The sequence below is a fragment of the Microtus oregoni genome, unplaced genomic scaffold (assembly GCF_018167655.1).
Source record: "Microtus oregoni isolate MIOR12 unplaced genomic scaffold, Mior012 000012F_ref0000307, whole genome shotgun sequence".
Classification (NCBI taxonomy): domain Eukaryota; kingdom Metazoa; phylum Chordata; class Mammalia; order Rodentia; family Cricetidae; genus Microtus; species Microtus oregoni.
In genome coordinates, this window is record NW_024543071.1 from 53,235,545 (window position 1) to 53,256,766 (window position 21,222).

Consider the following 21,222-nt stretch of genomic DNA (forward strand, 5'->3'; position numbering starts at 1 on the left):
TTAGCCGTGTCACCCTGGCCCACCAGACCTTTCTCCCTAAGTTGCCAAGACTGGCTTTGAACTCCCTATGTAATCTCAATGGGCTTTGAATTTGTGATTTTTCTGCCTCAGCCTCCCAAGAAGCTGAGATTACAAACACATGCCACCATGCCTGGCTCTGCAGTTATGTTTGGGGGTGTGCTGAGTATGGGGGGGTGGTTATAAGGAAAGGGGGTGCTATGGGTAGAGGGTGCAAGCTGGATCCCTTTTTCTTACCACTTAGAGTGATTTATTTATTTATTTGGTTTTTCGAGACAGGATTTCTGTGTAACTTTGGAATCGGTCCTAGAGCTCAGTCTGTAGACAGAACTCACAGAGATCCACTTGTCTCTGGCTCCCAAATGCAGTGCTGGGATTAAAGGCATGCCACCACTGCCTGGCAACTTCTTCTTTCTTTCTCTTTTTGACAGTGTCTTGCTATGTAGCCCAGGTTGGCCTCTCAAACTCGCAGTCTCCCTAGTGATAGGGATTAATATGAGCCATCATACCTGGCTTAACACCTATGAATCCTAGGCTGTGTCTGAGGAACACAGAGCAACAAAATAAACAGAAGCAGTCCCTGCCTACATGCAGCTGCCACAATAGCAGGGAACACAAATATTAAACACAGAGGAAAACTGATAAGCATGACGACAAAGGGAACCATTGCTGCTGAGCCCAGGAGGAGATGCCAGCATGAGAGAGGCAGAAGGCCACAACCTTGGAAGCAACTGAAGTGACAACCAAAGGGCCTAACAGGGCTTTGGAGCTAGGTGATCCCAGGTGGGTGACCTGGGTGGGACCTGGATCCTGAAGATTCAAGATCTTGAGACTGGACTCCGGCCAGGAGAGCTAATGATGGAGGCAGATCATTGGGAACTGTGTTTGAAAGGAGCGCAGTGGAGAGGGAAGAGAGGCCATATTGTCATCTGTCCTGGAGATGACAGCCAGGGGCTATTGAACAATGGAGTGGGCAGGACTGCTCGGGCTAAGGCTTCTACATTTACACTGCTGGGTGCCTTGGATGTGGAAAGGGAGAGCAAGAGGAGCCCAGAAAAACAAAGAGGGGCTGGGTAACAAATAGAGCCTCCCATCATCCACAGGACTACAGGGGTAATGGGAGATACATTGTTCTGGGCAGTCCCTTCAACACTTGAGGGAACTATCCCAGGGCAAGACGAAGGTCTTCCAGCAGATAACTCTCATCCTTTCACAGTCTCGGGTAACTGGTAAGATGCACACAAACCATGTGTAGTGCTTTAGCCTTTGCAAGGCTTCCCAGTTCATGGCTTCAGCCCCAACCAAGGCTCAGGAACTTCCACCTACCGATATGCTCCCACTCCATTGCACCTCTGCTCCTCCTGTCAGGTCCATCCTTGTACCTTTTCTCTGCCCCAGAACCCATAAATCCGTGTATTTATGGAGACCAATGAAGGATCTTGAAACCAGGATGAACAGCCCTTCCTTCTCCAGGCTCTTGAAGCAGGTTACATTAACTTTTCGGAGGAGCTGGTGATTGCAGCCACTTCAGTTCCCAGTCCACGAGCTGTCTTGCTTTGACCCTGTAACCCCTTTCACTGTAAGTTAACGACCGGGGAATGTCTACTCGTTCCAGGTTTGGACTCTGGTCCAGGGCTTGATCCTTGGGGCAGGCACCTTGCTCTTCGGAGCTCCGTCCTATGGGCCCGTCGTCCCGTGTGCCCAGCGGGGCCCAGTGGAGCTGCAGGGCTCTACAAGGCGTGGAAGGTTAGAGTTGGGCAGGGGGACCCACACCTGATGAATGACTCAGGAGCTCGCACTCTGAAGTCACGTGACGAAGGCCACACCCCGGGAACTGACTGAATCACGTGACACCGGAGCCAAGGAACGTTTTTCTCACGTGACGGAGGTGCCTCGGGTGGACCAATAAGGGTGCGGAGGCCGGACTGGCGGGGGGCGGAGGGAAGGAAGGAGACGGTGCGCGGGAAGGGAACTCAAGTAGTTCGTTCATAGTGACTGGGATTCGCTGTGGGTCAGGTCCGGTCCGGGTATGGTTGCAAATTAGGTTCAAGTTCAGTGCTGGTGAACCATGAAGTGCCTGATCACCGGCGGCAACGTGAAGGGTGAGTTTGGATGTGCCTGGCGGCGGGATGCGTGAACAAGCCCTAGGAGTCCTCCTAATCTCTTTCTGCTCTCCTCCCTGCAGTGCTGGGCAAGGCTGTCCATTCGCTATCCCGAATCGGGGACGAGCTCTATCTGGAACCCTTGAAGGACGGGGTAAGAGGTGGGACTCGGGTGGGGCAGGTTCTATGGGGAATGGGAAGCCTAGACTGGCTCTCACTCTCGGCCTTGCATAATATGATGGTGTGGGCAGGCATTTCGGCGCAGTTATTTTCCTCTTGGGTTGGTGGGGCATCAGCTCGGGCCCTGACTTCTGAGGCTGCATGTGTGTACAGAGGGCACTTGCCCTCCCTAAAGCGCCAAGTGGTAGGCAGGGTGGGGCTGAAGTAACTTAGGGGGAAAGCAAGCATGGCAGACCCTGGGCCACGGAACACTGGGAGGTCCACATGCAGAAGGTCTTGCTATAAGGCAGGAGGGAAGGAGAGTTTCAGTAAGCGATGGAAGAGGAGGGCATAGGGTGAAAAAGCAGACCATTGGGGTGGGCCTGCCGTTGCCCCTGACTGATCTCCCCTGCTTTTTGTGTCTCAGCTCTCGTTGCGGACTGTGAACTCTTCCCGTTCTGCCTATGCCTGCTTTCTCTTCGCTCCACTCTTCTTCCAGCAGTACCAGGCAGCTTCCCCTGGTCAGGACCTGCTGCGCTGTAAGATCCTGATGAAGGTGAGAACCAGCCCGAAGCATCTTCACAGCTGTGCCTCTGCCAGGGCGCCCAGTAAATAATTACTGGGGAGTTAGCCTCGTGTGGGAGCAATTCCATGCAAAGTGCAGGGAGGTAAAGATGTCTAGACATTAGAAGGTTGTAAGAGCTGTGGAGAGGGTGGTGACATTCGAGTTGGTCAAGAAAAGGTTAGCAGCCCTTCCCTGCAAAGGAAACAGCATGGACATGGCCTGGAAGTGTGCAGACATCCTGCATTCAGTGGGAGCCCCATTTAAAGCTTTGTTGGGCCAGTGATGGACCAGGACCTACACGGGATGTAGATCTGGTTCATGGAGGCACAGTGCCAGGCTCTTGTCCTACCCTGCCCAGTCCTTCCTGTCCGTCTTCCGCTCCCTGGCGATGGTGGAGAAGTCTGTGGAGAAGTGCTGCATCTCTCTCAGTGGCAGCAACAGCCACCTGGTGGTCCAGCTCCACTGCAAGTATGGTGAGCAAGCGGCTGGCCAGTTCCCTCCGTGGGTGTGGGGGAAGTGAAGGTTGTCAAGCCCACTGACACCCTTTCTCCTTTCCCAGGGGTCAAGAAAACACACAACCTCTCCTTCCAGGACTGTGAGTCCCTACAAGCTGTCTTCAACCCAGCCTTGTGCCCCCACCTGCTCCGTGCCCCAGCACGGTGAGTACGCCCTGCTTCAGGCTTCGTCTTTGGGGCTTTTAAGTGTCATTCTGGGAATGCGCCGTTTTTACTAGGCTTGGTTAACTTACGCCCGTCATCCCAGAAGTTCTTAGGTGGACGTGGGAGGATCAAGAGTTTCAAGGCCAGTGAGTTTCCAGACTAACCCAGATACCAAGAGACTCTCAACAAGGGCGTGTGTGCTGGGGAGATAACTCAGCAAGTCCGTTGTGCAAGCGCGAGGGCCTGGTTTTGAGTCCCAGAGCCCCTATAAAAATGTGTGCTGTCCACTTGTAACTCTAGTCTTGGGGGGCAGGGGTAGAAACAAGATTCCTGGGATTCATAACCCCAGGCCAGTGGAAGACTCTGTCTCAAATAAACAAGGTGGACAGACTTGAGAAGGCCCACTGCCCGAGAAAGTCTAACTCTGCTCGTGGACGTTCAGATAGAACATACATAAAGGCAAGGCACCGCTTTCTCTATGAGGGAAACGAGGTTTCTGTGTCAAGACCTCCCAGCTCAGTGCACATTTGGGCCCTTACCTGGCTCTTCAAACACACAGGCTACTGCCCACCCCCATGCCCATTGACATGGGGTTCTGCCTTCTGTATCCCAGGGGCCTGGCCTGGCTCTCTGCTGCTCAGGCATGCTTTGACTACTTTTCTAGAAAGGATCTCTTGTATGACCTCAGTATCCTTGAAGTCTGTGCTTGTCACAGCTTCAAAGCCCTCTGATCTCGTTCTTCTGAGGTGTCCTTAAAGCAGCTGCTTCCTAACTGCCAGGGTCTAGACTCTGAGTTAAAGGAAGAGCCTGGGAAGGAAGCTGGAGTCTAGGTGAGCAATTCACCAGCCGGCATCAAGAGACTGCAGGGCAAGGAGAATGTGGGCTCCAGCAGAGGTGAAGGTCCCTGAAGATCAGTCCAGAGCACAGTAGACTCTCCCCTACCCATGCTGGACACTTTCCATTGAGTGACTGAAAGTCCCCTCAGGTCCCAATATCAGCTTCCCGAGGGTCTGTTAATAGTGATGGAGAGAAATTTGCACTAAGGGTTGTTTCTTACTAAAAATTAGCAATTGCAATTTTGTCATATTTTCCCCCCTCAGTACTGGCACCAGAACCTAGGTCCTTGTGCTTGCTAGGTACTCTACCACCCAGCTAAATTCCCAGCCCCAGCTGCTTCTCTTTCTAACTTAATTTCAAATACAGAAGTCAGTAAGTTGGCTCAGCAATTAGGCTGAACTGTCAGGTTTAAAATCCCAGAACCCACACGGCAGAAGGAGTACTGACTCCTGTGGGTTGTCCCGGATCATCACCTGTGCGCCAGGGCACCTGTGTGCCAGGGCATCTGCGTACCCCTTCCCTCCGCAGCACATGCATGCCCACAAATGATTTTTAAAAATCCAAATATAGCCGGGCGGTGGTGGCGCACGCCTTTAATCCCAGCACTTGGGAGGCAGAGGCAGGAGGATCTCTGTGAGTTCGAGGCCAGCCTGGTCTACAAAGGGAGTTCCAGGACAGGCTCCAAAGCTACAGAGAAACCCTGTCTCGAAAAACCAAAAAAAAAAAAAAAAAAAAAAAATCCAAATATAGAGGGCTGGAGAGAAGGCTCAGAGGTTAAGAGCATTGCCTGCTCTTCCAAAGGTCCTGAGTTCAATTCTCAGCAACCACATGGTGGCTCACAACCATCTGTAATGGGGTCTGGTGCCCTCTTCTGGCCTGCAGGCATACACACAGACAGAATATTTTATACATAATAAATAAATTTAAAAAAATCCAAATATAGATACCAGGTGCTCTTCCCCTGCCCCCAGTGCTCGGCTGCAACCCAAAGACTGCACATTCCACTGAGCTATAGTTCCAGCTCCTGAAGTTGTCCTGAAGCAAATCTAGGTGTTACCTTTCTGCACACCTTCAGTAATACTTATCATTAGAAGGTGGGAGCCAAGGCCTCACATGGTGACACACACCTTTAATCTTATTACCTGGGAGGCAGAGGCAGGCGGAACTCTGAGTTCCAGGCCAACCAGAGCTCTATATAAACCCTGTCTCAAAAATCACCAGAACCAGGCCAGGCTGTAGTGGCACACGCCTTTAATCCCAGCACTCTGAAGGCAAAGGCAGGCGGATCTCTGAGTTCTAGGCCAAGCCTGGTCTACAGAGCTAGTTCCAGGACAGCTAAGGCTGTTACACAGAGAAACCCTGTCTCAAAAACAAAACAAAAAGGTTTTTTTTTTTCCATTTTTGTGTGTGGGTGCAAGGTGTTGCTATTTTATACAAGTTGACCGTGAGCTCCTGGGTTCAGTAGCTGGGTTGGGTGTGGTGGTGCACACCTGTGATCCCAGCTATTTAAGAAGAGGGCAGGTGGATTGCTCCATGTTTGAGGTCAGTCAGGACTACATAAAGAGAACATGTTTTTAAACGACCCCACCCACCCCTCAAAGTAGCTGCGACGAAGAGCAGTGTGCCCTGCACCCAGCTTTCCATTTTCCCCCTTTGTACTAGGGATGTGCCGGCCCTTTGCCCTGTAGTCGTGTTTCTTGGTCCTTTAGCAAACAGCCCTTTGTTCCACACCGTGCAGCATGCAGCGCTGCCGGCTCATCCTGCGTGCCCAGGCTTTGTTTTAGCAAACAGTCCTTTGTTCCACACTGTGCAGCGCTGCCGGCCCATCCTGCATGCCCCGGCTTTGTTGAGGCTGTACATACTTGACTCATACCTCCCCAGTCCTCGAGTGGACAAACCACCTCACGTACATCTGCTGTGTCTTTTGTCACAGGGTTCTGGCAGAGGCTGTTCTGTCCTTTCCCCTGGCGCTGACTGAGGTCACACTGGGCATTGGCCATGGCCAGCGGGTCATCCTGCGCAGCTACCAGGAGGAGGAGGCAGGTGAGGGAATTAGACCTCCCCCAAGAGGGAACAGCTGGGCTGAGGCCAGAGCTCAAGACCTTTAGCTCCCCCTGTGCCTGCCCTGTAGATAACGCCAACAAAGCCATGGTGACTGAGACCAGCATTGGGGAGGAGGACTTCCAGCAGCTGCAGGCCCCAGAAGGGATAGCTGTCACCTTCTGCCTCAAGGAATTTCGGGTGAGTTCACTAGCACCGCCAGCTGGTCTTTCTACCCAACATGGGCTCTCACTGCCTGCTTCTTCCATCCCAGGGGCTCCTGAGCTTTGCAGAGTCAGCAAACTTGTCTCTTAGCGTCCACTTTGATGTTCCAGGAAGGTAATTTTAGGCTTGGAGACCGGGGAGGAGAGAGGGCTCTGGGATGTCTGGAGCAGAGCAGGCTGGCCTAGCTCACCCCCATTCCTTGACCTAGGCCAGTCATCTTTACCATTGAGGATTCTTTGCTGGACGGCCACTTTGTCTTGGCCACACTCTTAGAACAAGACCCATGTTCCCAAGACCTGTGCTCCCCAAAGCCCTGCCAGCCAGTGCCTCAGAAGGAGGCTCACAGGTAAGGACACCCATCCTGCTCTCCCTCTCTACCCCTCAGGCTGAGCCTGCTACTGCTACCTTCTGTACCTCCCCCAGTACAGACTTCCTGTCAGGCCCCAGCCTCTATGGGGCTCCCAGCCTTCATGGTCAGCTGTACTGAGACCCCTCCCATCCAAAGAGGCATCCCCAAGGTCCAGCTAGCTTCCTTTTCTAGCTGAGGCCACCCCTCTGAGCCTCTTCCCAGGATAGGAGGGAAAGGGCTGCTGGGAGGCAGGGAGCTGCCTGGTGCAGGGAAGCAGGTGGCTGGAAGGGCAGGTGGGTTGGGGAGGCTGGGATCAGTGTAGTGGAAGCAGAGGAAGTTTGGTCTGGCTTGTGGCCCAGCATATCCCTGGGCTCTGGTGCTCTCCAGCTCCTCTCCCTTGGGAAGGTGAGGGATTGGGCCCCACGTGGCCCTCTTCACAGGACTGTTGCTTCCCTCCCCCAGCTGAGCTAAATTGGCCCCCAGGATGCCTCCCTCAGGCCTCTACCTGAACTCTGATCAAAGGGGTTCCAGTTCCACCCCCTGCAGGAAGCTCCCACTTAACCCCTGCATCCTTTCCTCCTAGCCAAATCAGGAAGTAATAAAACCAAAAGCTCACCAGCAGTCTTGAGGCCTCAAGTCCTCCCAAAGTGGGGCCTGCTCTGGATCCCTCTTTTCCCTGTTCCTTGCTGATACTGTCTCTGCCTACAGCACACCCCCCTTAGATGACTTTACCAATGACGACATCGACTGTTACATGATTGCCATGGAAACCACCGTGGGCAGCGAGGGCTCCAGGGCGCAGCCTTCCACTTCCCTCCCACATGTCTCCCAGCCCTCCCATGACCTTGCACCCTCCTCAGAGGAAGAGGAGGAAGCTGAACCCAGTACAGTGCCTGGGACTCCCCCACCCAAGAAGGTAGGAGCTGGAAGTTGGGGTAGGAACTGTGAGGTGAGGAAGGAAGCCGCTCCTAGAACTAACTGGGCTTTCTCTATTCTCTTTCCAGTTTCGTTCACTCTTCTTTGGTTCCATCCTGGCCCCTGTGCACTCCCCACAGGGTCCCAACCCTGTGCTGGCTGAAGACAGTGATGGTGAAGGCTGAACTTGAGAAACTGAAGCCTATATCCAATGGCCCACGGACCAGAAGCAGGCCCAGCCAGTGGCAGGGCTGGTCCTCAGTCCCTGGGCATGGAAAAGGGGCTATGCTTAGGGTAGGCCCCACTTAGCTATCTCAGAGCTGCCTAGGCTACCACGTTTGGTCTGTGTTCTATATTATTCACTCAACTGTGTCAATCATGTCTCTTTCTGGTGCCCAGCTACCACCAAATAGGTTCCTCACCTCTTTCTTACTGTAGAGCCACAGGCCATACCTTCCTCAGGCTTGCCTGCCTCTTTAAAAAGTGCTGATTACCCTCTGCCAATCATGAACTTCCTATCAAACCTCTGGGACCTTCTGTGGTTGGTAGGAACAATTTCTCTTGCTTTCCCAATACTTGGGCCTTGGCTTGGCATCCTAATAGCTTCTGAACCTGAGCATGCCAGTGGGGTTGCCCTGGCTGGGCCCATGTCCAGCCAGTCAGTCTGCCTCCCCAGGTGGCTTCATACCAAAGGGCTGCTGGCCCACTGTCTGGGATGAGTGAGACAGAGGCCATGGCGAGAATCCAGCTTTGACCTTTATTCAAGAGACCAGATGGGTTGCCCCAGGATCCAGCTGCCAGCCATGCAAGGCTGGAGACCCACAATCTGGTCTGCCATTGCCCTGAGCTGCAGCCTTGGCCCCAGGCTTCCACTGCAGCCACCACAGGTGCTGGTGGGAGGGAGCCCTGGGGACTAGACGCTGCTATTGATTCATTAAAAAAAGAAAGGAAAAGACACTTAACGCTGTGTGTTCCCCATGATGGGTGGGCCTGAGGGGACCGTGACCCATGGCAGCATGATTTCTGTACAAATAATCCATCGTCTGGGGCAAAAGGGCAACACATGGAGGCTATTTCTTGGCTTTGGCAGAATTGCGGGGTGGGGTGATGGGACGGCCTCCAGGGTTCAGGCCACTGAACTGCCCATACTTCCCCTTGTTCTTGTCAGCGGGCTTGAGGATCTGAAAGAGAAAAGGCGGGCGGGTCAGGTTCCTGGCACTAAGTCAGGCAGCCCTGACAGTCTCTTTCCCACACCCACCTGGAAGGAGCACATAAGGGTCTCATCCACGCTCATCATGGCACCGGCATTGTCAAACTCGCCACAGTAGTTGGGAGCAGAGAAGAGTGTCACCAACTGCCTCTTGGCAAAGAACTCATAGCCATCTTCTACAACCTGCGCAAGGATAGAAAACGTTTGGTCTCCAAGTTAGGCAGCTGGCCATCCCCAGCCTGCCGTAGGACCACCTGCCCACCTGGTGCGCCCGGCAGATGAGGTCCAAATCATGCTTGTGCAGGAACTTGGCCACCACCTCCGCCCCAAAGGTGAAGGAGACACCACGGTCATTCTCGCCCCAGCCTTGAACATCCTTGTCAGGGTCAGACCACAGCAGATCACACAGGAGGCCCTGGTCAGGCACGTCTGTGGGCCGCATAATACGCCTGATCTGCTCCATGGACTGCAAGTCTGGAGACAGGCCTGGAGGAAGGAGGTTTTCCTTAAACCGAAAAGCAAGGGCTCTCCCATGCCCAGAAGCTCTTGGGGGATCAGTCTCTCCCTCCCCACCACAATGGGCTCCTCTTTTGATCTCCTAAAGTCCAGGCAGGTAGAATTCATTATCCCTCAGCTTTTAAAAGAGCAAGGAGCAGACCTCCATGGGGAAAGGAGATGAGTGAGTTGCCTACAGGATGCCAAATGCCACAACAGGAAGGAGTGCAGCCAAACTGGGGGGTGGCGAGTGACTGCCTACAATAGTGACATCCAGATGAGAGTCAAGGAGAGCTACTCCAGGAAACTGAGGAGAGTTCTGCCAACAACGTTCCAAGGCCCCTAAGGATGTGGCCCAGGAACCCCAAGCATAGGCCCCACTGCCACTCTCACCTCCGTGGCAGCAGAAGATCTTCTCGTCTACAATGGCTGCAATGGGCAAGCAGTTGAAGCAGTCGGTGAACGTTTTCCACAGTTTGATGTTGTAGCGTCTCTTGCCTGCACAGGAGAAGGAGATGGCTCACAGGGAAGACTACTCACCCCACGCAACCCTCGGGCTAGCTTTCTGCGCACCCCAGGGTACTGTGTGGGTTACTCTGGGCTTGAGCCCCCCCTCCCTGTACTATCCAGAGTCCTCCTAATCGTGCCTCCCAGAATTCTTTTTTTTTTTTTTTTTTGGATTTTTTCAAGACAGGGTTTCTCCGTAGCTTTTTGGTTCCTGTACTGGAACTAGCTCTTGTAGACCAGGCTGGCCTCGAACTAACAGAGATCCACCTGCCTCTGCCTCCCGAGTGCTGGGATTAAAGGCGTGCGCCACCACCGCCTGGCTGCCTCCCAGAATTCTAACACAGGAACCTGAACTCCAGTCTGGCCCAAGGTCGATGTTGGCACCCACTCCCAGGAACCAGGCCAAACTGAAAAGCAGGTCTGGTTTATTCATACAGGCACCCTACAGATAGATACCTTAGATGCTTAGGTAAGGGATTTAGTAGAGGTGAGTGTCATCAGGCAGGACTGAGGGGGGAGCTTTAGCAAATGGGCAGTCCTCCATGCACCTCCGTTCACCAGGCCCTTCCTAAGTGTCAGTGATGACAGCATGTCATGGTACATAAGGGGTCTCTGGGCACCAGACCAATGTAAGGGTCCTATGAAGAGGAGGGAATGTAGTTCTGGGTAGCTCACATTCATCATAGAAGCCGTAGATGCGGTTGATGCTGGCACACTCGTGGTTCCCACGGAGCAGAAAGAAATTCTCAGGGTATTTGATCTTATAGGCCAGCAGCAGGCAGATGGTCTCCAAAGACTGCTTGCCACGGTCCACATAGTCCCCCAAGAAAAGGTAGTTGCTCTCTGGGGGGAAGCCACCATACTCAAACAGCCGTAGAAGGTCATAGTACTGGCCATGGATGTCACCTAGGAACCAGAGAAGGCTAGATAGGAGCAAGATCTAAACTTGAACCCAGGGCCAGCAATAGGCCATAAGGCGAGAAGAAAACCAGGCAGTGGGGCGGGAGTGGGGGCTATTTCCAGGAAGCTAGGGGGTTCTGAGCAAGGGCTCACCGCAGATCTTGAGAGGCGCCTCAAGCTCCAGAAGAATAGGCTGGCTCAGGAAAATCTCCCGGGATTTGAGGCACAGACCACGGATCTCGTTCTCTGTTAGTTGCACATTCTTTCCAGGCCGTGAGCCCTGCACTGGGTACGGAATGGGGTCTTAGGACCCTAACCTCGCAGGCAGGATCGGAGTAGGCGTCATACCCTCCCATCATGGGCAACTGTTGCCAGGGAGCCGCCCCGAAACCTCTGCCTCAGGCCTCCGAAGGCTGATCCGACCCTCTCAGTCACCCAGGAGGCCTGAGAGAGACGCCTGTTTTCAGTACCCTGTCAAGCGAGGCCTCCCCGCTCCGGGCCCTTTTCCCAGCTAGCTTCGCCGGCCTCTCACTCTGAGTCCGGGCCACGCGTGCGGCCCCGATCCCGGGGCCCACTCCAAAGCCGCGGCGCGCGGACGGGGAGGTGGCCGTGTCCACGGAACCTCACGGCCTGTCCCCGCCCAAGCGACGCTGGCCCCCGGGAGCCGCAGGCCCGCCCGCGCGCCACTTCCGGACGGCGACGGGCCCGGGGATGGAGCGTGCGCCCCTTCCCTACCCCTGCCCACCTTCCAGCAGGCGCCCGATGATGGAGTCCAGGTTGAGCTTCTCGCTGTCGGACATGGCGGCGCCGCCGCTCCTGCCCAGCAGCTCCGGGCCCTCTCCTGCCTCCCGCCCTCTCGCAGCCTCCTTCCGGCCTGGCTCTCCTTCCGCCCGCCCCAGCCCGCCCCCAGCCCTCTGCCCCGCCTCCTCGGCTGGCCGCCCCGCCCCGCCGCGCCCGCCGTCCTCCGCTCTCTGGCGCCCCCGCTGGACGGCAAGCGCCTCAGCTCGGAGGGCCTCGGGGGAGCCGGCGGAGCCTAGCTGGGTGGCGGGCGGGGCTGGTAGGGCGGGGTTGAGTTGGCTCCACCCCGGAGGACTCACCCTGCCGCGTTTGGAGGCCTTAGGGCCGGAAGTACTGTGGAAATTGTTTTTCTCTCTCAAAGGTCTCTTCTCACCCCAGCCCTCCGTGAGGTTGTGGTGTGAGCACGCTAATCGCTGACTTCTCAAGCCAAGGCTTAATGATATTACTAATGCTTAGTGATGTTGACAGTGGACTCCAGACCCAGGCCTTACGTTCACTTCGGGCTTTGTGGCCAAACCCATGGACACCTGCTACTGAACTCTGAGCGTGTTTTGGTCCAGGTTGCCTTGGTGCCTGCTGCATCATTTTTTTTTTCTTCTGTGAGTGATGTAATAGTATTGCACCGCGTTCATGTTGTAAGTACTTTGTGGAGTATTCGGACTTGCCTAGCATGTGCAAGACCTTAAGTTCCATCTCCAGTTCTGGAAGAAAAAAAAAAAAAGAAAGAAAAAGATATTGTTTTTAAACAGTAAAACATTAAGGTAGGCATGGTGTCATAAACCTGAAATTCCAGTGCCTGAAATCCCAGCATCAGGATTCTGGAGGCAGGAGGATCAGAACGTCAAGGTCATGCTCAAGGATATAGAGAGTTCACCTTCTTCTCAGGTGACATGAGACCCTCATTCCCAGACAGTAACCCCTTCACTCCCCAAAAAGAAAGAAAACGGAGGAGGGAGGAGCCAAAACATTAAAGCATAATTCTTATTGGAACCATGAATTGGGTTTTACCTGCTTGTGGCCTGTCATCTTTATCTCTGGTGAGCTAAGGGACTCATCACACCAGCATCCTGTGGATGGGAGGAGCTCAAGGCTAGGGCACTAGGGCAAGCAGGAAGAGCCTCATAGAGGAAGGGGGGAGTCCCCCCCACCTGGGAGGGGCCCCCAACAGGCTGCTGAAGTTGAGACTGAGGAGGAAGTGAGAGGAGGAGGTGAGGTGCAGCAAGGAGGTGAGGTGGGCTGCTGGGGCTGGGGCTGCACCTGGGGCTTGGCCCACTCCCCAGTGACGGAGGAGGCTTAGTCTCCTGTGGCTGAGTACTGGTGACTGGAATCCCCGGCCTCAGCCTGACAGCTCCTGGCTGCTCACGCTGGCTCTCTGTATGTCTTGCAGCCTGTGACACTGGGGTCTAGGGCACAATGGCCCAGACCCTGGGGGAGGACCTGGTGCTGTCGTCAGAACTACAGGATGATTCTAGCTCTCTAGGGTCTGACTCGGAGCTGAGTGGGCCAGGTCCATATCGCCAGGCTGACCGCTATGGCTTCATTGGTGGCAACTCAGCAGAACTGGGGTAAGTGAGTCATGGGTAGGGAGACAGGGTACAGAGACTTGAGGACTGAGTTCTGAAGGTAGGCCCGGCCTCAGGGGCCTGGCTGTAGAGACTAACCCAGAGCTCAGGTAAGAAGGGTAGTGGAGGTAATATCCCTTTATGGCTCTTTTATCCTCCGAGGGTCTGAACGCTCCCCTATAGCTGCACATCTTCCCCCGTTTAATCTCTGGCCCAAGAGCACCAGATGGAAGTCCGTACCTCTTCTCATTCTCTTCTTCAGGTTTCCCTTAGACAGTTAGTCCAGAGACAGATAGAAACTGCCCCACATCACACAGCAGATCAGAAACAGGAGCAGATTCACACCCAGGACTTCTGGCTTCCAGGCCAGGGCACTGTCTAGCCAGCATCCCTGTGAACTGTCTCTGTTGTGGGTGACAGCCAAACAGACCCTCCCTCAATGCATACCTCCTCACCCCCTCAGTCTTCAGTTCCTGTTCCCCATTGAAGCCAAATTCCCTTCCTTTAACCATGACAACCATTGGCAGCTTCTGGGGCACAGATGCCCGTCCAGGACTCCTCAGCGATCCCCAAGCCAGGAGCTGGGGTTTCTCTGATGGCCTGGGACGGGAAGGTATATGTTCCAAGGAATGCTGTGCCATGTGCCTCCAGGCCTGGTCAACCCTCTGCAGACCTCATCCGCCAGCGGGAGATGAAGTGGGTGGAGATGACCTCACACTGGGAGAAGACCATGTCTCGACGATACAAGAAGGTGAGGGAAGAGGGGTCCGTGTCTACGTCCCTGTAGCTCTTAATCCCCGCTGCCTCTGATGCCTTGGCCAATGGAAAGCTATAAGAGAGGCTGCCCTGTCATAACGACTGGACCTCACCCGCAGGTAAAGATGCAGTGCCGGAAGGGCATCCCGTCTGCCCTGCGGGCCCGGTGCTGGCCCCTGCTGTGTGGGGCCCAGATGTGCCGGAACAACAACCCTGGCACCTATCAGGTGAAGAAGTTGGCAGTGGCCGGCTTTGCCTTTTACTCCCCTCTCAGAACTCCTTGCTACCCTGAGTCCTCACATCCACCTTCCTACCACCCATAGGAGCTGGCAGCAGCCCCTGGAGACCCGCAGTGGATGGAGACCATTGGCAGGGACTTGCACCGCCAGTTCCCTCTGCACGAGATGTTTGTGTCACCCCAGGGACACGGGTATGGGCCAGGAATACCCACTGACCCCAAGTCCTCATGCTAGATGCTTCAGCCAGTTCCCTAGTCCAGAGTTACACCCTTGACTGAGGGAGACGATGGCCCGGGCAAGAGGACCCGAAGGGCAGGGAAGGGTGCCTAGGCTAGCCCTGATGAGATCTTCTGGTACAGGCAGCAGGGGCTGCTGCAGATTCTCAAGGCCTACACTCTGTACCGGCCGGAACAGGGCTATTGCCAGGCTCAAGGCCCTGTAGCTGCTGTGCTGCTCATGCATCTGCCCCCAGAGGTGAGTGACTTTGACCCTGCTCTGAAATCCTCAGTCCCTGTTCACCTGTGCCCCCAGGGTCCTGAGCTCTTAGACCACCAGCCTCCAACCCCAGGTATTCATACCTCAGGAACTGTGGTCCTTTACTTCTGAGCCCTATTCTAGTGATCAAAGACATGAGTCCACCAGTCTCAGTAACATTTAAGTCTATCATCCTTGACTTTTAAACCTGGGACCTTTGACCCTGACCTTTACCCCAGTGAAGAAAATTTCACTTTGGCATTTTGAATTCTGTTCTGTGCCCAGGCTGGCTTTCCCTAGCTTATGGTTTGTGACACTGAGCTGGGAGTCTGGAGCACCATGGCCTTGGCCCGGGGTGGGATGCCAGTGACCTTAGGATTCTGGGATATAAACTCTGAAAGTTTCCCAACTTTTCCCCAGAGGGCCTTATGGCCCCCAAATACAGAACCTCAGGCCCTGTGATTTCCAACCCCTCAACCTAAGACAGGGCAGGCTCCAAGTGGGGTGGGAGTGGCCTAAGTCCATGCCCCTGTGCCTGTTCCCTACCTCTTCTCCCCCTCTGGACCCTCCCTTCATGAGGGCTCACAGGCATGCACCCTGCCCCCAGGAAGCCTTCTGGTGCTTGGTGCAGATCTGCGAGGTCTACCTCCCTGGCTACTATGGGCCCCACATGGTGAGAGGCTGGGTAGGGATATGAAAATGGGAAGTGAGGGCTGGGGGGAGTGAGGGATCAGAAGCCTGGGTTTGGGGAGTGGAGGTTTGCAGCACTGGCAAGCCAGACTGATGAGAAGCCTGGCTGTAGGAGGCAGTGCAGCTGGATGCTGAGGTGTTCATGGCCCTTCTGCGGCGGCTGCTCCCACGTGTGTACCAGCATCTGCAGCAGGTAGGCGTTGGGCCGCTGCTCTACCTGCCCGAGTGGTTCCTGTGCCTCTTCACCCGCTCACTGCCCTTCCCCACAGTGCTGCGCATCTGGGATGCCTTCCTTAGCGAGGGTGAGTGGGGCCTTGGGGGGCTAGCTCACTTTTCTGAATTTGCTGGGCCCTTTTGGAGCCTTGCGTCACATGGACCTGAGTGTGTCCACCTCATTGACTCAATCCCAGAGTAACGTGCGAGAGCCTCTGCTTTGTCACAAGGACCACAGTGGGCGGCCGGGTGCAAGGATGGGGATGGGGGCCAGGGGTCTGTGAGGCAGCAGCCAGGCTGGCCAAGACACACGTGGGATGTCAGAGGCTCAGGATGTGCAGGCCTGAGGCGTGGTCCACAGCAGTAGGAGATGCTCCTCAGGGCCTTGTGGCATGGCTCTTCCTGAGTGGCCCTGCAAGCTGACGCTGACAGCTAGCTTGTGAAACTTTCATTCTGGTGGGGGTGGGGCTAGGAGGTGACAGTACCCGAATTAAGAAGATATTTATAGAATGTCATAAGTGCCATGAAGAAAATAAATCAAGGGATGTGACAGGGTGTCAGGAGAGCAGCAGGAGGTGGTGGCTGTTTTTAAAGATGGCTCTGGCTTCTCTGTGAAGGCGGTAAACTGGAAGGCACGCAGGTGGAGGTTAGAGGCCAGGAAGGCCACCACAGGCGGGGAGATCAGGTCGCAGCCAACTCAGGTGACTCTTGGGAGGAAGGGCATGGAGAAGTAAGGGTGGAAAAGAGAGTGGAAGGGGCATCAGAGCAGAGCCAAGCTGGACTATGGGTCTCTAGGGCTCTGCTTTCTGCTGCTCCATATGTCTAGAGATTGCTCCTACAGTCAGATTCGAGTTTGGGCTGGTGATATAGCTAGCTTGCCTAGTATGCAATAAGTCCCTAACCCAATTCCCAGCATTGTGTAAAACTAGGCATGGTGCCGGGCGATGGTGGCGCACGCCTTTAATCCCAGCACTCGGGAGGCAGAGGCAGGCGGATCTCTGTGAGTTCAAGACCAGCCTGGTCTACACAGCTAGTTCCAGGACAGGCTCCAAAGCCACAGAGAAACCCTGTCTCGAAAAACCAAAAAAAAAAAAAAAAAAAACTAGGCATGGTGTCATATGGCTGTCATCACAGCACTTGGGAGGCAGTAGCAAAAGAATCAGAAGTTCAAGATCCTCTTTGCTTACACACTGAGTTCAAGGCCAACTTGAGTTACATGAAACTCTGTCTCCAAATCTTAAAAGCAAACGAACAAAAATCCTGGCCTAGGTACCCAAAGCATACATATCCCCTCTCCTCTAGCCTCTAATCCCAAAGAGGTAGGGCTGATCATGGTCCAACTGATCCCTATCCCCTCTATCTGGGGACAAGCACTGCACAGGTTCCTTTAATAGCATCGATGACATTGTCAGCAGCAATTGTTCCTTTCTAAGTCACAGTTGTCTCTAGGTCTCCCTGACATTCTATCTGCTCTTAGTGCTTCAGAAGATGCCAGAAAGGGATTATGAGGCCCTAGGACTGGTCAAGGTTACTCTCTCTCTCTTTCTTCTCTCTCTCTCTCTCTCTCTCTCTCTCTCTCTCTCTCTCTTTGTGTGTGTGTGCGTGCACATGCGCGCGTGCACGCACACGCACATGCATGCATTCATGCACACACACGCATGCACATGCGCACACAAATGCTATGAGTTTTATGCTCTTGGTTTAGGAAGAAATGAAGTTCTGCCCAGAACCTTCCTAGAATTAGAAGGTGGCAGATTCAAGATGGAAAGTCCTTAATAGGCACCAACCCAACTGCTCCTTGAGGAGACAGGATACCGAGACTCTGAGAAGGCTTGGCATAAGATTATTAGCAGTCCCTGGCTCCTGGCTGGCTGCCCTGCCTGTGAGTGTCTAGTGTCCTGGGACTGGCTTACCCCCTGCAGGTCCTGTGTCCTCAAATTCTAGTCTTCCTTAGGCATCATAATCCACGTGTCTAATCCCAGACCAAGGCAGGAGGATTGCTCTGAATTCAAGGCAAGGCTGGATCACGTAGTTCCAGGCCAGCGTGGCCTACAGAGTGAGTTTTATCTCAAGAAAACAAAAAGCCAGATGTGTGAGCTGATGAGATGGCTCAGCGGGTAAGGTCTGATGACTTGAGTTTGACCTCCAGGTCTCACACAGTAGAAGAAAAGAATTGACTTTTTTTTTTTTTTTTTTTTTTTTTTGGTTTTTCGAGACAGGGTTTCTCTGTGGCTTTGGAGCCTGTCCTGGAACTAGCTCTGTAGACCAGGCTGGCCTCGAACTCACAGAGATCCGCCTGCCTCTGCCTCCCCAGTGCTGGGATTAAAGGTGTGCCCTTAACCTCTAGAAGAGGTTATTTGACCTTCACACATGTGATGTGGCAGTACAGTACAGTTCATACACACACAGACATGTATGCACGCACGCACACACATGCACACACACACTAAATAGATAACCAGGTGTGGTGACACACCTGTAATTCCAGTATTCAGGAGGCGGAGGTGGGAGAATTGTTGCAAGTTCAAGGCCAGCATGGGCTACATAATGAATTCCAGGCCAGTGTGGGCTACAGTGAGACCCTGTCTCAAACAAACAAAACAAATGGAGCTTGGTAGCACACACCTCTAATCGGAGCCTTCAAAAGCAGAGGCTAATGGATCACCGTGAGTTGAAGGCCAACCTTGGCTACACGTTAAATTCCAGCCAGACAGGGATACAGATTAAGGCTGTCTCAAAAAAACAAAACAAAAAACCAGGCACTTTGGTGTCGCGTGCCTGTAATCCAGCAAGGAAGAGGCGGGGACTCAGATCAAGGTCATGGTCATCTCAGCTACAGAGGCAGACCGAGGCCTGGCGACTTGAGACCCTGTCTCCAAAAATTAACAAATTGCAGTCTTTGGCCGTTTTTTCTGACTTGAGCTGAGGGGAGTGAGGTAAGAGGAGCAAGTCTGAGGGCTGACTCAGCTGAAGAACTGAGCAGGCAGACTGGTTTCTTGGGAGTGATTAACTCCCCTCCCTGCAGGTGCCAAGGTACTGTTCCGTGTGGGGCTGACACTCATGCGCCTGGCACTGGGCACTGTAGAACAGCGTGCAGCATGCCCAGGGCTCTTGGAGACACTGGGGGCCCTTCGAGCCATCCCCCCGACCCAGCTGCAGGAAGAGGCCTTCATGTCCCAGGTGGGTATCTCTCTCAGCTAATCAGGCTCAGTGGCCTTGCCCATGCTGCACAGCTGGGAACACAGCCCAGGTGAGGCCTGTGTAGCTCCTGTACTCTGAGCTGCAGAGAATGTGAGAACCCCAGGCCTCAGCTGTCTTTCTTCGGGTCCCAGCCAAGCTGTGTCTCAGCCCTCAGCCACTTCCTGGGGTGGTGTACTGCCTGCCCATGGGGACCTCAAGGCTTCCTGCTCCCTGCCACCCCAGTCCAGGCAAAGGCATTGTCAACTGTTCCTCACAGGTGCACAGTGTAGCCCTGTCTGAGCGAGATCTCCAACGGGAAATCAGAATCCAGTTGGCCCAGCTGCCCAAGTCATCTCCTGGGCCAGCACCTCTGCCACAGGCCCGCCTTCCTGGAGCCCAAGCCATCTTTGAGTCCCAGCAACTGGCAAGGATTCGAGGAAGCACCAAACCTGAGATACCCCGAATAGTGGTGCAGCCCCCAGAGGAGCCCAGGCCACCACGGCGCAAACCACAGACTCGTGGCAAGACTTTCCATGGGCTTCTGACAAGGGCCCGGGGACCCCCTATTGAGGGTCCCTCCAGGTCCCACCGAGGCTCCACCTCTTTCCTGGACACCCGCTTCTGAGCATACCATATCTTAATCATCTGAAGAGCCATGCCAGTCCCAGAAATGTGTATTGCTCTTTACTTCGGAGCTGTGTGACTGCTCTGTTCCCAGCAGGGAGCACCTAGAGGAGGGGAGCATCTCCCCAACTAGACTGTGTCAGGCACAAAGATAAAGGAAGGTCACCGAGTGGAGATTGTGGGGACCGACCTGGTGCCTGCCAGCATCAAAGCCAGCACTGAAGGAGAGTAGGGGTGAAGCTTCTGGCTGGGATATGGTACCCCCATGGGCTTCTTGTTGGGGAACCTCAAATAAAACCTGACTGAGAAGATGCTTGGATAGAGCTGGATCAAATATTCCTCCACTCTCTACCCTGGACTTATTGCCATGTTCCCCCCTGCCTACATCCCCACTTCCTGTCATAGTCCCATATGGGGACATGCCAAGGCTACCCATTGGTTGCTGGGTAAGGTGTTTACGGGAAAGGAGCGAGCAGCAAGCCCGTGAGTGGCAGCCTCCAGGGTATAGGTCAGGCTTCTCTACAAGCCAGAGGAAGGCTCCCCAATGAGAGCTGGGCCCCAGAGGGGGACTCCAGCCTCTCTTTACCTCCCCCAGATGACTCAGGCCTCCCTTGGGCAGGGGACTCTAAGCCATGTTGACCTCCCCAGCCATGCTCCTGGTCCCATCTGTCAAAGAGAGCGAGACAAGAACAAAGACCTAGTGTGCTCAGGACAAAGGAGAAAGGTCCTGCCAGCCCTTGTTCTTCCCTAAGCCTGGTGTACCCCTTGGGACCGCCACCATGGAAACCCTCTCCTACACTCAGTAATTGCCCCTGTGGGTGCCTAGGGTGCCTGGGACATGAGCCATTGTCAAGACAACAGAGCTGGTTCTGATGCTGCCTCTTCTCCACAGAGCCCAGTCCCAGCTGCCCTGGCCCCCTGGGTAGCTTCCTAGCACCCTGAGGTGGGAGCTAGGCAGGAGTTGGGGAGAAGAGCTTGGTGACCTTCCTTTCCGTGGGAAACCATCCAGTGGCTGTTGTGGAGGCAACAGAAATGAGACTGTGCACAGTGAAGGGAAAAAGGAGTTGTCCACTTGAGGAGGGAGGGACAGACAGTGTTAGCAATCCACCCCAGCCCATACAAAGGGAGAGACCTTATGAGACAATGGGCTAAGACCTGGTACTCTTCCATGGCTCAGGAGTAGGTTGGTTTGTTTTTTTGCTTTGTTTCTTTAATTGAGTTTTTCTCCAGTGTAAGATTCGGATTAGAGGTCAATGTGGCCTTGGAGGTATGGTGGCACTACCCTGGTCATGACAAAGTCCCTGGTGTCAGTCTTTGTGATACGGTGTTGGAGAAAGAACAAGTGTGCAAACAGGAAACCACGTACCAGCTTTACACTTGGGGGTAATAGGTGTGGGTCCCTGGTTCGGGTGAGAGGTTTCCTGCTTTACACACTTGGGGGTGATAGGTGTGGGTCCCTGGTTCGGGCGGGAGGTTTCCTATCAGCAGTGCTGGGACTCTGGCATGGACCCATCAGAACCTGGAATGTTCTAGTGATGGGGCTATAGAAATTTACCCTGGGAGCCAAACCAGATGATGCACACCTGGAACCCCAGCACCTAGGAAGTGGAGGTAAGAGGATCAGGAGTCCAAGGCCAGCTTGAGCTACCTAGTGAGACCCTATTTAAACCACCCCTCCCTATCCCCTGCCCAAAAAAGTAAGAAA

The 21,222-nt window shown here is 54.3% G+C and overlaps 3 protein-coding genes across 9 annotated transcripts; 2 read left to right on the forward strand and 1 right to left on the reverse strand.

Moving 5' to 3' along the window:
• Positions 1-1,959: 1,959 nt before the first annotated feature.
• Rad9a (RAD9 checkpoint clamp component A) lies at positions 1,960-8,619 on the forward strand. The gene is made up of 11 exons (XM_041661934.1): positions 1,960-2,120; positions 2,204-2,274; positions 2,707-2,835; positions 3,203-3,317; positions 3,404-3,503; positions 6,274-6,383; positions 6,472-6,581; positions 6,655-6,719; positions 6,814-6,951; positions 7,663-7,870; positions 7,959-8,619. Exons 1-11 carry the CDS (start codon positions 2,087-2,089, stop codon positions 8,052-8,054), a joined length of 1,176 nt encoding a protein of 391 aa, XP_041517868.1. The 5' UTR covers positions 1,960-2,086; the 3' UTR covers positions 8,055-8,619.
• Positions 8,608-11,871, reverse strand: Ppp1ca (protein phosphatase 1 catalytic subunit alpha). The gene is made up of 7 exons (XM_041661935.1): positions 11,727-11,871; positions 11,135-11,266; positions 10,757-10,987; positions 9,968-10,072; positions 9,342-9,565; positions 9,128-9,262; positions 8,608-9,050 (listed from the first exon to the last, which is right to left on the reverse strand). Exons 1-7 carry the CDS (start codon positions 11,779-11,781, stop codon positions 8,940-8,942), a joined length of 993 nt encoding a protein of 330 aa, XP_041517869.1. The 5' UTR covers positions 11,782-11,871; the 3' UTR covers positions 8,608-8,939.
• A 212-nt stretch (positions 11,872-12,083) lies between these two features.
• Tbc1d10c (TBC1 domain family member 10C) lies at positions 12,084-20,523 on the forward strand. Of its 7 annotated transcripts, none has more exons than XM_041661597.1 (10): positions 12,084-12,414; positions 13,167-13,344; positions 13,993-14,092; positions 14,217-14,324; positions 14,421-14,527; positions 14,696-14,810; positions 15,418-15,483; positions 15,613-15,802; positions 18,739-18,893; positions 19,171-20,523. In XM_041661597.1, the coding sequence occupies exons 2-10, from the start codon at positions 13,193-13,195 to the stop codon at positions 19,516-19,518; spliced, it is 1,341 nt and encodes a 446-aa protein (XP_041517531.1). In that variant the 5' UTR covers positions 12,084-12,414; positions 13,167-13,192; the 3' UTR covers positions 19,519-20,523. The 7 variants fall into 7 exon arrangements, with proteins under 7 accessions (XP_041517531.1, XP_041517533.1, XP_041517536.1 ...); XM_041661599.1 differs by having other exon boundaries at positions 12,084-12,378; XM_041661600.1 differs by lacking the exon at positions 12,084-12,414 and adding an exon at positions 12,576-12,664.
• The last annotated feature ends 699 nt before the right edge of the window (positions 20,524-21,222 follow it).